The 12,415-nt window shown below is 51.9% G+C and overlaps 1 protein-coding gene across 1 annotated transcript in view; it reads left to right on the top strand.

The window, feature by feature from the left end:
* Positions 1-12,415, top strand: part of Mad1l1 (mitotic arrest deficient 1 like 1) — a 310,585-nt gene that overhangs the window by 60,342 nt on the left and 237,828 nt on the right. Inside the window, exon 10 of the mRNA XM_052167792.1 lies at positions 2,960-3,046. Within this exon, the coding sequence (XP_052023752.1) occupies positions 2,960-3,046 (87 nt within the window). The remainder of the gene's footprint in view (positions 1-2,959; positions 3,047-12,415) is intronic.

Genomic DNA, 12,415 nt, shown 5'->3' on the forward strand with positions numbered 1-12,415 from the left:
GGCTGCTGTGACTTCATTCATTCTCGACACTGGTGTCCTCGGGATTGGGTTTCTTTCAGACACTGTGAAACCAGCACTTATGGCTTCAGTGAGAGCCATGGCACCTGCTATTAGAACTCAAAATAGCCATGGTTGGGGCTGGAGCTGTCTTCGCCTCAGAAATAAACTAGCGGGCTCAGGCCCACAGCATTCTGTGCTTGCAGCTGAGTTTGTGTCACAATTCAGCTGCTCACGGAACAAAGAGACCTCTCCCCGAGAGCCCCCCGTCAGACCATGAAAGGCCTCGCAGCTGAAGCCACGGTTGTTCGGCAGCAGATGCCACAGCTTGGGATGGCAGTTGGAACTGCCACTTCCCTGTCATCCCATGTGTTGGAGGCCCCTGAGACCCCGAGTGCCTTCCACTTTGTAGTTGCGAAGTGCGAGTGTCACGCTCGCTGGACCGGACTGGCAGTGGTATTTTTAGGCCACAGTGGCACTCTGTGGGGCGTCTTGTAGTTGAAAGCATTTTGCTAATCCCTCGAGTGCCTGGAAGCATCTCTGAGCAGCTTTACCACACAGGTCAGGCAGTTTCTGAAGCACAGACACTCGGCCAGCACCTGGCAGTCCATGGGCTGTGGACAAGGTGAAGACTGCGTCTAGGGACGAGTCCCCTGTGATTCCACAGGTCTCGAAAGCCCTCCCCAGTGCCTACGAGGCTCAGCATAGAGTTGCCACCCTCACTTTCTGTGTGTGTGAAGACCCCCCAGTACAGCAAATAAAAATGTGTGCCACCACCATCTCAGTTCCCAGGGCTTCTTAAGGTTGGCTCCCCTCCCCCACACTCTCCTGTGCCCTTCATCCTGTGTTCTTCATCCTGGTACCAGGGTTCATGCCAGGCTGATAGCATAGAGCTAGCATCCTCTTCTCTGAGCCTCTGCTGCCTTTCTCCCTTGCTGCCTTTTATTGTCTTCTTAAGATTTGTTTTTTTTTGGGGGGGGGTGTTATTTATACTTACATACACATAGACTTCAAATTCTCTTCAAAATTCACAACAGTGCAGAGAAGAGACCCTTGAGACCCCACCGGTTTGGGCAAGCACAAGTTCTCTGAGTCCCATTTCCCACCAGGGCACAGTCTGTGAAGAAAGAATAAAGGGGCGTGTTTGTTACTTACCCTTCTGTGTGTAGCTCCGCTGCCGAGAGTCAGTTTGTGCCTGGCTCTTCGTGAGCATCCTTTGCCTGGCACACTTGTTTGGCCTTTTGCCAAGAACAACTTTTCGGCCTACTTGGGTTGCCAGATGCCGCACAGGTGAGGGTGAGGCTTTGGGTCCACACGCGGATGGCCCAGTGCTGGTGAGTGCCCATCCTCGGCCTCTCATAGGGTCATGTTTTTATGTCCTCGTGTTAGAACATGTGCCTACTAGGCAAGTACTCTACACTGAGCTGTCTGTCTTTCCAGCCCTTTACACAGGGCTGGAGTGAGGCCAGAGCTCAGTCCCATTGCACAGTGGACAGTTGGCTGGGTAGCTCATTTGCAGGACTAACCAGTCTTGCTCATGAGGATTGTAGGTCTTTTGAGTTTGTGGCCTTTTCCTGTAGACTCTCCCACTCTGACCTAAAGCCTGAGAGTACAGTGTGAGTCTATGGGTCTGTGGGGTGGCTCCGGGTGCTGCCTGTGCAGCCTGGCTCAAACCTTTCATCAGCACAGCACGCAGTTAGAGCCCGCCTTTTTGGGTGAAGCTGTAGGACTTCCTAAATGAGTGGGTAGTGACTTCAGCGTGCCTCATACTCACTGTGGCCACAGTTGATGAGGAGAGCAGACCCAGCGTCACCACCTGCCCTCATGTGTATCTGGGCATGTTCACACTGTTCTTAAAAACACGATGAAATTCAGAGTGCTCATCCTGCTATGCGCCAGTCAAATGACCAGGCCCGCCTCGTGTCTGCTTGCACTCACGGGGGCACCAGGAGGTATCTGACTGTCAGTTTTCCCGCTGAAAGCAGAAACAATAAAGACCAGGTCTGTTACCATAGACTGAGGTGGCGCGTAGAGGAGAGCTGGGAAGCATTTGCATGCATAGCAGCTCACTGCTGCTCCTTCCTTTTGCTGCCCGATCTGTTTTGCAGAAGCAGCTGACCGTGTGAGGTCGCCCAAGCCCTGCCATTGTGCCAGGCTGTGAGTGCTGTTCTGTGCTTCTTATTTCCTAGGCACAGTGGTACTGTTATGTGGTCTTCCTATCTTTATAGCTAGAATAAAATTAAGGCTTGCGTGTGCATGCCTGGGTGCATAGACATTTAGATGCCAGAGGTCAAGCTTGGGTGCTATTCCTTGATGCCATCCAACATGGTTATAAGTAAGAGTCTCTCATTGGTCAGACACTCACCAAGTAGGTCAGGCTGGCCAGCGAGCCCTAGGCATACACCTGTGTCTGTCTCAGCACGCAGCAGGTGCCATCACCTGCTTTGTATGTTCTTAATATTTTTAATTACATTTTGTTTAATTAATTAGTTGTATGTGTGCCTGTGTGTGCGTATATGAGGCTCAGCAGACAGCTTGGGAATTGGTTCTGTCCTTTTCTGTAGAGCCTGAGGATTAAACTCTGGTCCTCAGGCTTGGTGCCAAGTGCCAAAGTGGGCTTTACCCACTGAGCCATTTTGCTAGCCCAGAACACACCCAGCGTTTTTTTTTTTTTTTTTTTTCTTTCTTTCTTCTAAATGTGGCTTCTGGGAATTGAATTTGGGTCTTCAGCTGAGTAATCTCCAGGAGTCAGTAAGGTATATTTTGAACGTGGCCTACCCACCAAGGTGTCTGGACCTGGATGCTGTAGTGCTTGCTACTCTGTACATGGGCTGCAGAATGAACTCATGCAGACCTCCGAATCGACAGTGGTTGGTGTGACTTTCGGTTTTCTGTTTTGTGTGCACACTGTGGTCCATCTCTGGGGAGAGCAGGAACTAAGTGTGTCTTCTTCATCCACCAGGACTCCAGAGGACCTGTCTAGGTTCGTGGTTGAGCTGCAGCAGCGAGAGCTCGCCCTGAAGGAGAAGAATAGCAGCATCACCAGCAGGTGGGTGGCCTGGGTGTCTGACAGACAGTGCGCCTGCTCCGCGGCCGGAGGCTGCCTGCCTTCCTCCTTGTTCACTTAGCATGTTTGCTCTATTACTGTTACACAGTACCTGGGGCTGGATACTTTACAAGAACCTTTTTCCGTGGTATAATGGTGGCATTATTAGGGTATAGCTCTGCTAAAGGCAGCAGCAGCTGATAGGTCTGTGGGTAGTGCAGGCTTGCTTGCATATAGGAGAAGGCTAGAGGGGAAGGGTTGGGTTTTTGTCTTAACAGCTCTTTTGAGCACTAGCCAAGGGTTTCTGAGAGCTGTCTCAGTCCCTTTGAAGGTCAGTGCTCTTGGTGACCTGAAGGCTTCTCCCTGCACCCACATCTATATGAGTGCTTCTGGCAGACTCATTTATAAACTGCTTGCATGCAAGTCACAGTATCAAGCGTAGCTGTGCCTCACTGCTCCATGGTCTGAGATGCCGGAGTAGTTGTTACCTCACATGTCACATAGCAATGAGACTCTGGAGCCACTTTGCAAATTCCAATTAAGTGCTGCTCACCACTGGGTCCCTGCCTAGATCAGGAGCCTTGCAACTTCCAGGCAGTGTGAGGACTCCAGGTGGCCCCTGGGCACATGCATGTGTGATGTCTGCAGCCTTGTGTGCTCACAGATGTGAACATTCTACTGGCCTGTGCTCTTGATCTCACTCTGAGAAGAGCAGTAGGTGTCCACAGTCCAGGGGCAGCTCTTAGAGCCCGCCAGCCTGCCATGCCCTTGTCCTCCCAGCACCACACACCTGCATTTTCTAGAACTGCTTTCCCAAGCCCTACCCCATCTGTGTGCTTCTGCTTCTGCTCTGACACTAGGGTCTGCTCATTCACAAGTGTCAGCTCCCCAGGTCCCCCATACTCCCATCCCACCACTCCTCAGGGATTTTCAGAAGTCAGGAGAGTGTCTCCCTTGAGACTCCTGGTTTCGGCTAAAGAATCCAGCCAAGGAGCCACTGGGTGGTGGTGTTCAGAGCAGGCCATATTTCAGGCAGGGGCATGGCTTTCTTCAGTCACCCCTCCTTCCCCACACCTTGATGCATTCACCAATCTCAGTGTCTTCAAATCCTATTGTGAAGGGTTTCACAGCCCCGCTCCCAAGTCAGTGGACAGAGTGGAGCTTCTCCCCTCTGCTTTCTAGTCTTTTTGTGACCAGCTCCAACATGAGCACTGTTGGGCTTTTACTAGCTTATCTCAGTAGCTTGTTGGGCATATCAGCAGACAAGCCTGTGATCCAGTAGAGCCCAAGAGTTTAGGGCTCTGCCAGGAACCAGAAACTGAAGCCAAACATGCTTGGTCTTCTCTCACAGTGGCCTGGGCTCTTGTCCATTTGCCCTGTGGCTGGCCACTTAGCCGACTTTATGATTTTGAAGTGCCTTCCCAAGTCTAGTCTTAGGTCTAGAGACAAAAAGGCTTCTTTGAGTGTTAATGGAATAAGGAAGGCTTTTCTGTGACCACCATCCACCTGATCCCCTTCACTGACCAAAACTGGGCTGTGTGCCCATTCAGATCCTATACTGACAGAAGATGGAGTTGCCATGGTGAGCCCATGTGTGTGTGAGTTTCCTCAGGCAAGTGGGATGGGCTTCTGCAGAGCCAGAGGGAGGGGTGTGCAGGCACCAGGGCAAGAGCACTTAGCACCCCTAGTGGACTGACCTTTGCATGGATGGGTCTAGGAGGAGCATGGAGCCAGCCTGTGGTTGTGGATGATCTAGACATAGCCTTCTGTAGCCTTGTTGTCCTAGGGAGACAGTGTTTTCATTAGCCGGAAGGAAGGGCTCTCATTGGAGTGCTGATGTCACTCTAAAAATTGGCTTCTAGAAGCCTCTGGTTATGTTGGACATAATCACACCCATTTACTTGAGAGAGCTCACATGATAAAGATTGCCTTTTCTTTCAAAGCCACTGTCAGATGAAATGGGCATGAAAAGTGATTTGGAATTAAAGCTTGAAGTTTGCCTGGCATTCCTCTTCATTTTCCTCTGACTATGAAATGGAATATACGATTAAAGGCTAGGCAACCTGTCTGCATTTCCCTCACACCCAGAAGTTAGCTGCTGTGACCAGGCTTGCTAAGACCATGTCTGTCCAAGAGCCACGGGAAAGGGGCCACTGGCACACTTTCCAGTGTACCTGGCTTGTGCTTGCCAGTTTCGGTTGAGTCAGCCTGTGGTATATGTAGGTTTGAGAGTAGAGTCTTGGAGTAGTAGCCTCTGCCAAGGGCAGGCAGTGCTAGCGGTCTGGTCCCCTGAGTCAGTACAGCTGTAACCTCAGGACATCCCATGGATGTGCCTATGTTTTGCTATCTTCTGTAGAATGCTATGGTCCCTAGTTAGCAGATCTGACAGGAGAGGCCCAGTCCATAGTACTGTCTCTGCTTCCTGAGAATGTTTTTACAAGATAGGTTGTCTTTGGGTTTCTGTGTGCTGGCCTTCTGTGCCTGGGTTCATGTGGGACCTGTGAACCCTATCAAGGGGGTCTATGTGGCTTCTGTAGCCTGGAAACAGGCTTCTCATGGAGCTGGCTAAGTACTGCCTGCCTTGTGAGTCTCGCAGAGCTAGGCTGTTGAGCTGAGGAGTGGAGAGATAATAGCTGTGGGAGTCCAGGGCTGGGGTCCCAGGGTTCCTTGCTGGTGGCCTGGGGGCAGAGGCTCTCTTAGTAAGGTGGGAACCGGTGGTTACCATGAAGTCCACAAAGCCCATGTCTTGAAACTGAGACAGCCTAGATTAAGGTAGTTGCTACTTTGCTAGGGTGGAGAGTCACTCAGGAGATGAGCTGAGACCCTGTGTTTCCAGCCTGTTGTGTACTAGGTCATGGTTGTGCCTTCCCCTTTAATGCAGGTTCCAGATGGAACCAGACCTCAGGATGGGGAGGTGGCTAGGGTGGCATTGGCTTCAGTGGTTGCGTGGATTATTCCAGCTTCAGTGCTTCAGCCCTTGGGGCCAGGGCTTGCAGGACAGGTTCCACCATTTTGTTCATGGGACCAGGAAACCCTGAAAGGCCAAATGTTTTTCCTTGGCCTTTTAAAGACAATTAGGCAGGTTTGAATGAAATAGGAAGGAGAGAGCATGGTACATCCTGAGCTGCAGGGGGCATCACAGGGTAGGCCAGGCCGGTCACATATCGAGCAGGGCACCTGGCTTTTTTTTTTTTTTTTTTTTTTTTTTTTTGTTTATTTTATGGTGTGATGTGTAGTTGGGGAGGAGCAAGCCATTAGATCCACCCCAGGTCATGGTGTCGCATGCTGTGGTCTGGTCATACTTAACAGCTGTGCAGGCCAGTGGCCTGCACTCCCACCCTGCTGTGTCCTTGTCCACTGTTCCAGCCCAGCTGTTGATCATGTCTGAGTCTTGCAAACAAATGTTCGCTGCTTTTGTGGCTTTAAAACATGTTCTTTATACCCCTACACTGCCCGCTGGCTGTTAGAAGAAAGATTTGTGCCCCTCCTGCCCCTTGTTTCTGCTGTGAAGGGCATGGCAGTCCACTGCTCACGAGGACGCTCACTTAGGTGTGCAGCACCTCCCCACCCTGTGCGGGACTCAGCTGTGTCTTCTGGCACTAGCTGTTTTAGTAAGTCGGTGTCAGGGACCCAGGCCTGGAAACCAGAGTTTCTGTAGGTCTGCCTCCTTGGAGCACTGAGGAGCTGCTGGAGTTGGGCCGTTGCCTGTTGCTGGAGTTCCCTCAGTAGGCCCTGGCATATGTGGGGCAGAGCCATGCCTCTGGGAAGACTGCTAGGCAGGGCTCTGACCTGAGCCCTGTGTGGGTGAGGTGCAGGGCTATAGTGTGCCTCATGGAAGGAGGCTGAGCTACAGACATCATCTGGGTCTAGGAAGGTCAGATGATGTCACACTCTAGAGTTTCCAACCAGCCAGGAACAGGGAAAGTGCTTCCTACTGTGGGATGACTTTAATCCCTAGCTGGTCAGGCACCATTCAGAACTCATTAGACTGAAACATTCTTTTGTTTTTTTGAGATATTGTCTCTTTATATTTTCTAGGCTGATCTGGACTGTTCCCTGTGTATTCTATGCTGGCCTTGGACTGTGTGTGTGTGTGTGTGTGTGTGTGTGAGATCCCATACAGCTGAGTTTGTTCCTTCATTTGTTTTCCTCTTTTCTTTGAGTGTTGAGGTGAAAGATCAGAGGTGGGACTGACACTTCCATCTGATAGGGGACTGGTGTTTTTGAGTAGCAGGAGATGGGGGATGGGAGTGGAGAGTAGGGGTGGGGAGAATGTCACAGGGCAGTCTACCACTGTATGGATATATGGATGGAGGAAGGATGGATGGACAGATGATGTGTCCTGTTCAGTAGTTGGGGAGGACCTGGGAGCCTTCGCTCTGGTCAATGTTAGCTGTTGAAGTAGAGAGTATGTCCCGCAGGGCTGTGTTGGGGACTGCATCCCTGATGTTGGGGACTACATCCCTGGTGTTGGGGACTGCATCCCTGGTGTTGGGGACTGCATCCCTGATGTTGGGGACTACATCCCTGGTGTTGGGGACGGCATCCCTGGTGTTGGGGACTGCATCCCTGGTGTTGGGCAGCTCTGATTGGTGAGGGCTAGAGGGAAAAGGTTCCTTGTGTGTAGCTGGAGTTGGGCAGATTCCTGCTTGGTGGGCAGCTTGCCAGCGGGCATGAGTAGGGAATCCTCACAGAAGGTGCTGGTCTGTATATTCCCACAGTCGGCTGCTGTGAGCCATCGGGCTGCGCCTGCTCTTCTCCTCACGCATCCTGCACAGCTCACAGACACCATCGATCATGGGTATGGATGGGGCTGTCAGGGCCTGCCTTGCATCCTCGGTACCTTTGGACAGGATCTGATTACAGTGTCGGGAACCTTGCCCTCTGCGGTGTGCCAGCCTTGCTTTTTGTTCTCGGGCTGATAGTGCTTCTCTTGACTTTGTGGCTAAGGGACTGGCAGCTTGCCTGGGTGTGTATGTAGAGCTTAGGTGTGTCCTCTGTTCAGTGTCCCTTGCACTGGGCTGCCTGGCACTGCCCGAAAGCCCCCTCTGCTCTTGATGGGGCTCTTCTGTGTCACCATCTAACTTTCCAGCTTTCCGTAGGTTGTATTGAAGTGCTGTGGCTGAGTGTCAGGCAGGAGGCTCACTGACTCTACAGTTAGCTTATCATGTAGACGGACACTTATGGGATGCTCCACTGTGCCCTGGTGAGTGTTGACAGGACTGAGAAGCTTATGCAGGGATTTGAGGGGATTTCTGAGTTTTGATGGATGGGGAGGGGGCGATGTAGATAGCAGGGCCTCTTCATCATCTGTGGCTACAGAAACCAGTGTCCGTGAGTGTTTCCTTGCTTGGAATATTCTTCCTAGCATACTCCAGGCAGTGCCTGACCTGTCCTGGGTAGGTGTAGTTTCCATTCCCTCATTCGTTTGCACCCTGGTGGCTGTGCAGGGAGTCAGTAGGAACAGACCTTGCACCCAGCCTGTCAGTCTCCCAAGCGCCATGCTGTGGCTGAGGCTGGAGCTTAGGCTGCCAAGGAGGTCCTAACGCTGCTGTCCGGGCCACTGCGAGACGTCTAGGCTGGCACCTTCTGAGATGCTTATGAAAGGCAGGGCCACTGGAGACAAACTGTGTAGCGGGTGGAATGAGGATATGGATGTTCCCCTCCACCCTTCCCTGCCCACTCCGTTTATCCATCCGTCCAGGCCAGGCTGAGCTCTGGGGGCCGAGGCACTCACTCTTTCTAGCCAGCTTTCATGAGCCATGCACTCAGCCCCAGGACTCCATTCACCGTGGCCTCACCTGTCCCTGTGGTCCAGAAGGTCTCCTGTGCTGGGCAGAGCAGCCCATGCCTGCAGTCATGGCTTAGGATTCGGGGCTGAGGGGGGCAGGCGTGTTGAGTCTTTAAGTACCTGTGCTCCAGGTCTTTGCTGAACCAGGCTGGGCCTCTTTGTTGGAAGCCGCTTTCCTCGTGGGACAGACACGCACCGTGATGGTGCTGCTGCAGCCCCATACCTACTTGTCTAGCCCACAGGCCTTTAGAAGAGGCAAAACGTGGAGGGTGTAACCCATCTGGGTCACAAAGGCTGTACCCTGGCTTTCTCCATTGCCTCCCAAGTGCGGTTAAGCTCAGAGTCCAAGTCATAATTCTTGCCTGTTTGTCTACAGCAGTTAGGCCACCCTCTCACAGCATCTTGTAGTATAATGAGGCCTTGTCACCTGTGTGAGCCAGTGCCCACATGAGTTATAGCGCTCTCCAGCTGTCTAGAAGTCAGCAGAGCCAGTGACAGGTGCTCAAGATTAATGATGTGGGGACATGTTTTGTGCCTCCAAGGAGGTGTCGTGCTGTGTCCTGGAGCTGTGATGGGGAAGCAGTTACTGCTGGCTCCAAGCTCAGGCTGTCTGTGTTTGAATCTTAGTTCCACTGCTGAGGAGCTGAGGTCCTTGGACAGTTTAATTAGCCTGTCCACAGTGACACACCTTTTCAGGTAGGGTATGTACAGGAGGGTAAAGTGTATTAAAGGCTGTGGTCATATAGGATACAGTGTCTGGAATGGTAAACAAGGGGCTGGCCAGCATCATCGTCCTCTTTATTGCCATCTTCTGTGTTTGAGGAACCACAGTGATGAGCTGCTAAGATGTGATGGTCCTGGCATCAGGGTGTTCGCAGGGGGCCCCACTGGAAGATGAGTTTTGGTATATGACTGCTGGTGATGGTTAGAGGAATGGGGGATGGCACACCTTCGATGAAGAAGATGCTGAAATTTGTTATGGTTGATTGGGTGGGCAGGAGGAGAAGAACAGTGAGTAGCCAGCCCCTGACCTGGCCCACCTCCCATGGCTGAGTCCCCTGCCCAGTCTTAATCATTCCAGCCATTTACTGTTTGGGCGTGAGCCAGCTCCTGGTCCTGTCAGGAACATAGACCGAGGCCTCAAATGTCTGCCTGGATCTTTCCACCCAGTGTGAATGGCCTTTGGCAGAACAGTCGAGCCAGCTTGCATCTGGTGAGCTCCCTCCATGTGTCCTCTACGGCAGCCCCCACTGTGTATTTTAGGGATGCTGTGTGACCTGCTCACTCTGACCACATGCCTGTCCTCAGTGGCTCCAGGTCAGGCTTTAGGGGTTGCTGGTCACAATTCATATGCCCCTAGACACTTGGCTGGGGCCTCTGGAGGAACACCCCGAGAATGTGTACTTTCATTCTTGGGACACAGGGAGGAAACATCCCCTGTAGCCCAGAGCTTCTTTTTACTAGTAAGTTGGCTATGTCGGTACTTGTTTACTAGTAGGTTGGCTATGTCGGTTCTTGTTTACTAGTAGGTTGGCTATGTTGGTACTTGTCTCGGAGTCGACTGTTGTCGAGGCTCCTTACGGAGCTGTGGGAGGCTTGGTTTGTTGGCTGCGCTTCCCTGCTTACAGTTTAGTGCTGTTTCCAAAACTCAGCCAGGGTGGGCCCTGCATAGCTGGCCGCACAGCCTGACCTCCCACCTGCCTTCTGTGCTGTGGTCTGTCTGTAGTGGCCCAGGGCCGGTATCCTAGCTCCAGTCTTACTGAAGTGTGTGTTTCTTTCTCCATGCTAGAATCCATGCCACTCTGTGTCATTGGCTTTGCTAAAGTGACAAACTGTATCATTCCTTTCTACAGCTGTCTTTAGACATCTGCTTTCCACACAGCTGTCTGAAGGACACTTTATGACTCAGGTCATGCCTTATTGTCCCCACACCTGAGCCTTCCCCTGGTGCTGTGTCCTCAGGGTGTGTGCAGCTTCCTTGCCAGATTTTCCCCACACCAGCGTCCTCTGCTTCTGCACTTTCTTTGTCCAGGGTCTGCACACCTCCTCTAGGCCCCTTTCCACCTCCTCCTGAGGCACTAGCATTATGTTCTTGGCCTTGTTTCCCCTGCTGGCTTGGCAGACCCATCAAAGTTAGGATTTTTGTTAAAATGAATATGTTTGCCTCTGTCTAAGTCTGTGCCCCTCTGCTTGTCTTCCTCAGTGCAAGGCCTGTGCAGGCTCTTCTTACAGCAAGCCAGCCAGCATCCCAACCACAGACGTGCTCTCTGTGGCTGAGGTGGAGGAGCCAGCACCCTTGCCAGGCCCACAGGCCTGGGGATTTGGTCCTTCCTCACATCTTAGCCGAGCCACGAGGTTATTGGCTGTCCTTGGAACCCAGCAGGAGCCCTTTGCCCACTAGCTTGGACTAGTCTTCTGTCTCCCTCCTTGGCTGCTCTTCACTCAGTATCATCTGAGGTGTCACAGGGTCACTACCTTTGTGCCCTCTTGTTCTACAGTTGTGTGAACTCTGCATGCATCTGCTTCTGCCCTCCTGACCTCAGTGGCCGTGCAGCTCTAGAATATGCTATGCCTGTCCCCACAGCTCAAGGGCTTCCCCCCCTCTCCCCACTGCAGCTTGGCCTCTCATCTGCTGTGGGACCATCATGGCCTCCCGAGTGCCCTTCTGCTGTCTGGCTTCAGCTTTCGTCTGCACCTTTGGGTGGGACATTTCTCCCAGGTACCATGTTGTTGGGGAAGATGTCTTCCTTAAGGAGACATGAACAGACATTTATTGGCTTCCAAAGGGAGCATCAGTGACTGACCAAAGTGACACTATAACCTGCCTTACTTGTAGAACCACTGAGTTTGTTGGGTTTCCTTACGTAAGGGCATGGTGGAGGGTTGCTTATAGAAGCATAGGTGACCCACGCACAGCCATGTCAACTGGAAACTTTTGTGCCAGCGTGGAGGAAGACAGCTGCATAAATGGTGTCACTCCATCACTTGACAAAACAGACATTTCCGCATGTTGTCTACTCCAGCACCTCTGATACCATGAGCAGCAGGGACAGGATTACAGGCAGATGGGAAAGGGGGAAAGAGGACAGGAGGGAGGGGCTGGGATCTCAGGGTTTAATGATCCTTTCCCTTTTATGAGAGAGTTTCAGCAGGCCTGTCTTTTTTGAGGATGGTGGTTCAAGACAGGGTTTCTCTATGTAGCCCTTGATATCTTGGAACTCACTTTGTAGACCAGGTTGGTCTTGAACTCACAGAGATCCACCTGCCTCTGCCTCTCAAGTGCTGAGAATCAAGGCATGCGCCACCACTGCATGACTAGCAGGACCATTCTTCAGGGATGTTTGTGATTATTCACAGTTGCTGTGGTGTGAATGATAATGGTTGTAAGGGTCACTGTGTGCCTGGTATCTAGTTCATCCCTAAGAGGTATTTACTGAGTAAATAAATGTCCCCTCAGCTCAAGAATGGGGTGCTGTGCTGGCTCTGGCTTCTTATGGACTTGAGTTGTTTTCTGTGGCTTGTAAGCTCATCTTTGTCTTCCTTCCTGTTGTCTTCTATTCTGTCACTTTGGCCTCTGTTTT

Source organism: Apodemus sylvaticus, chromosome 22 (genome assembly GCF_947179515.1).
Source record: "Apodemus sylvaticus chromosome 22, mApoSyl1.1, whole genome shotgun sequence".
NCBI classification, from domain to species: Eukaryota; Metazoa; Chordata; class Mammalia; order Rodentia; family Muridae; genus Apodemus; species Apodemus sylvaticus.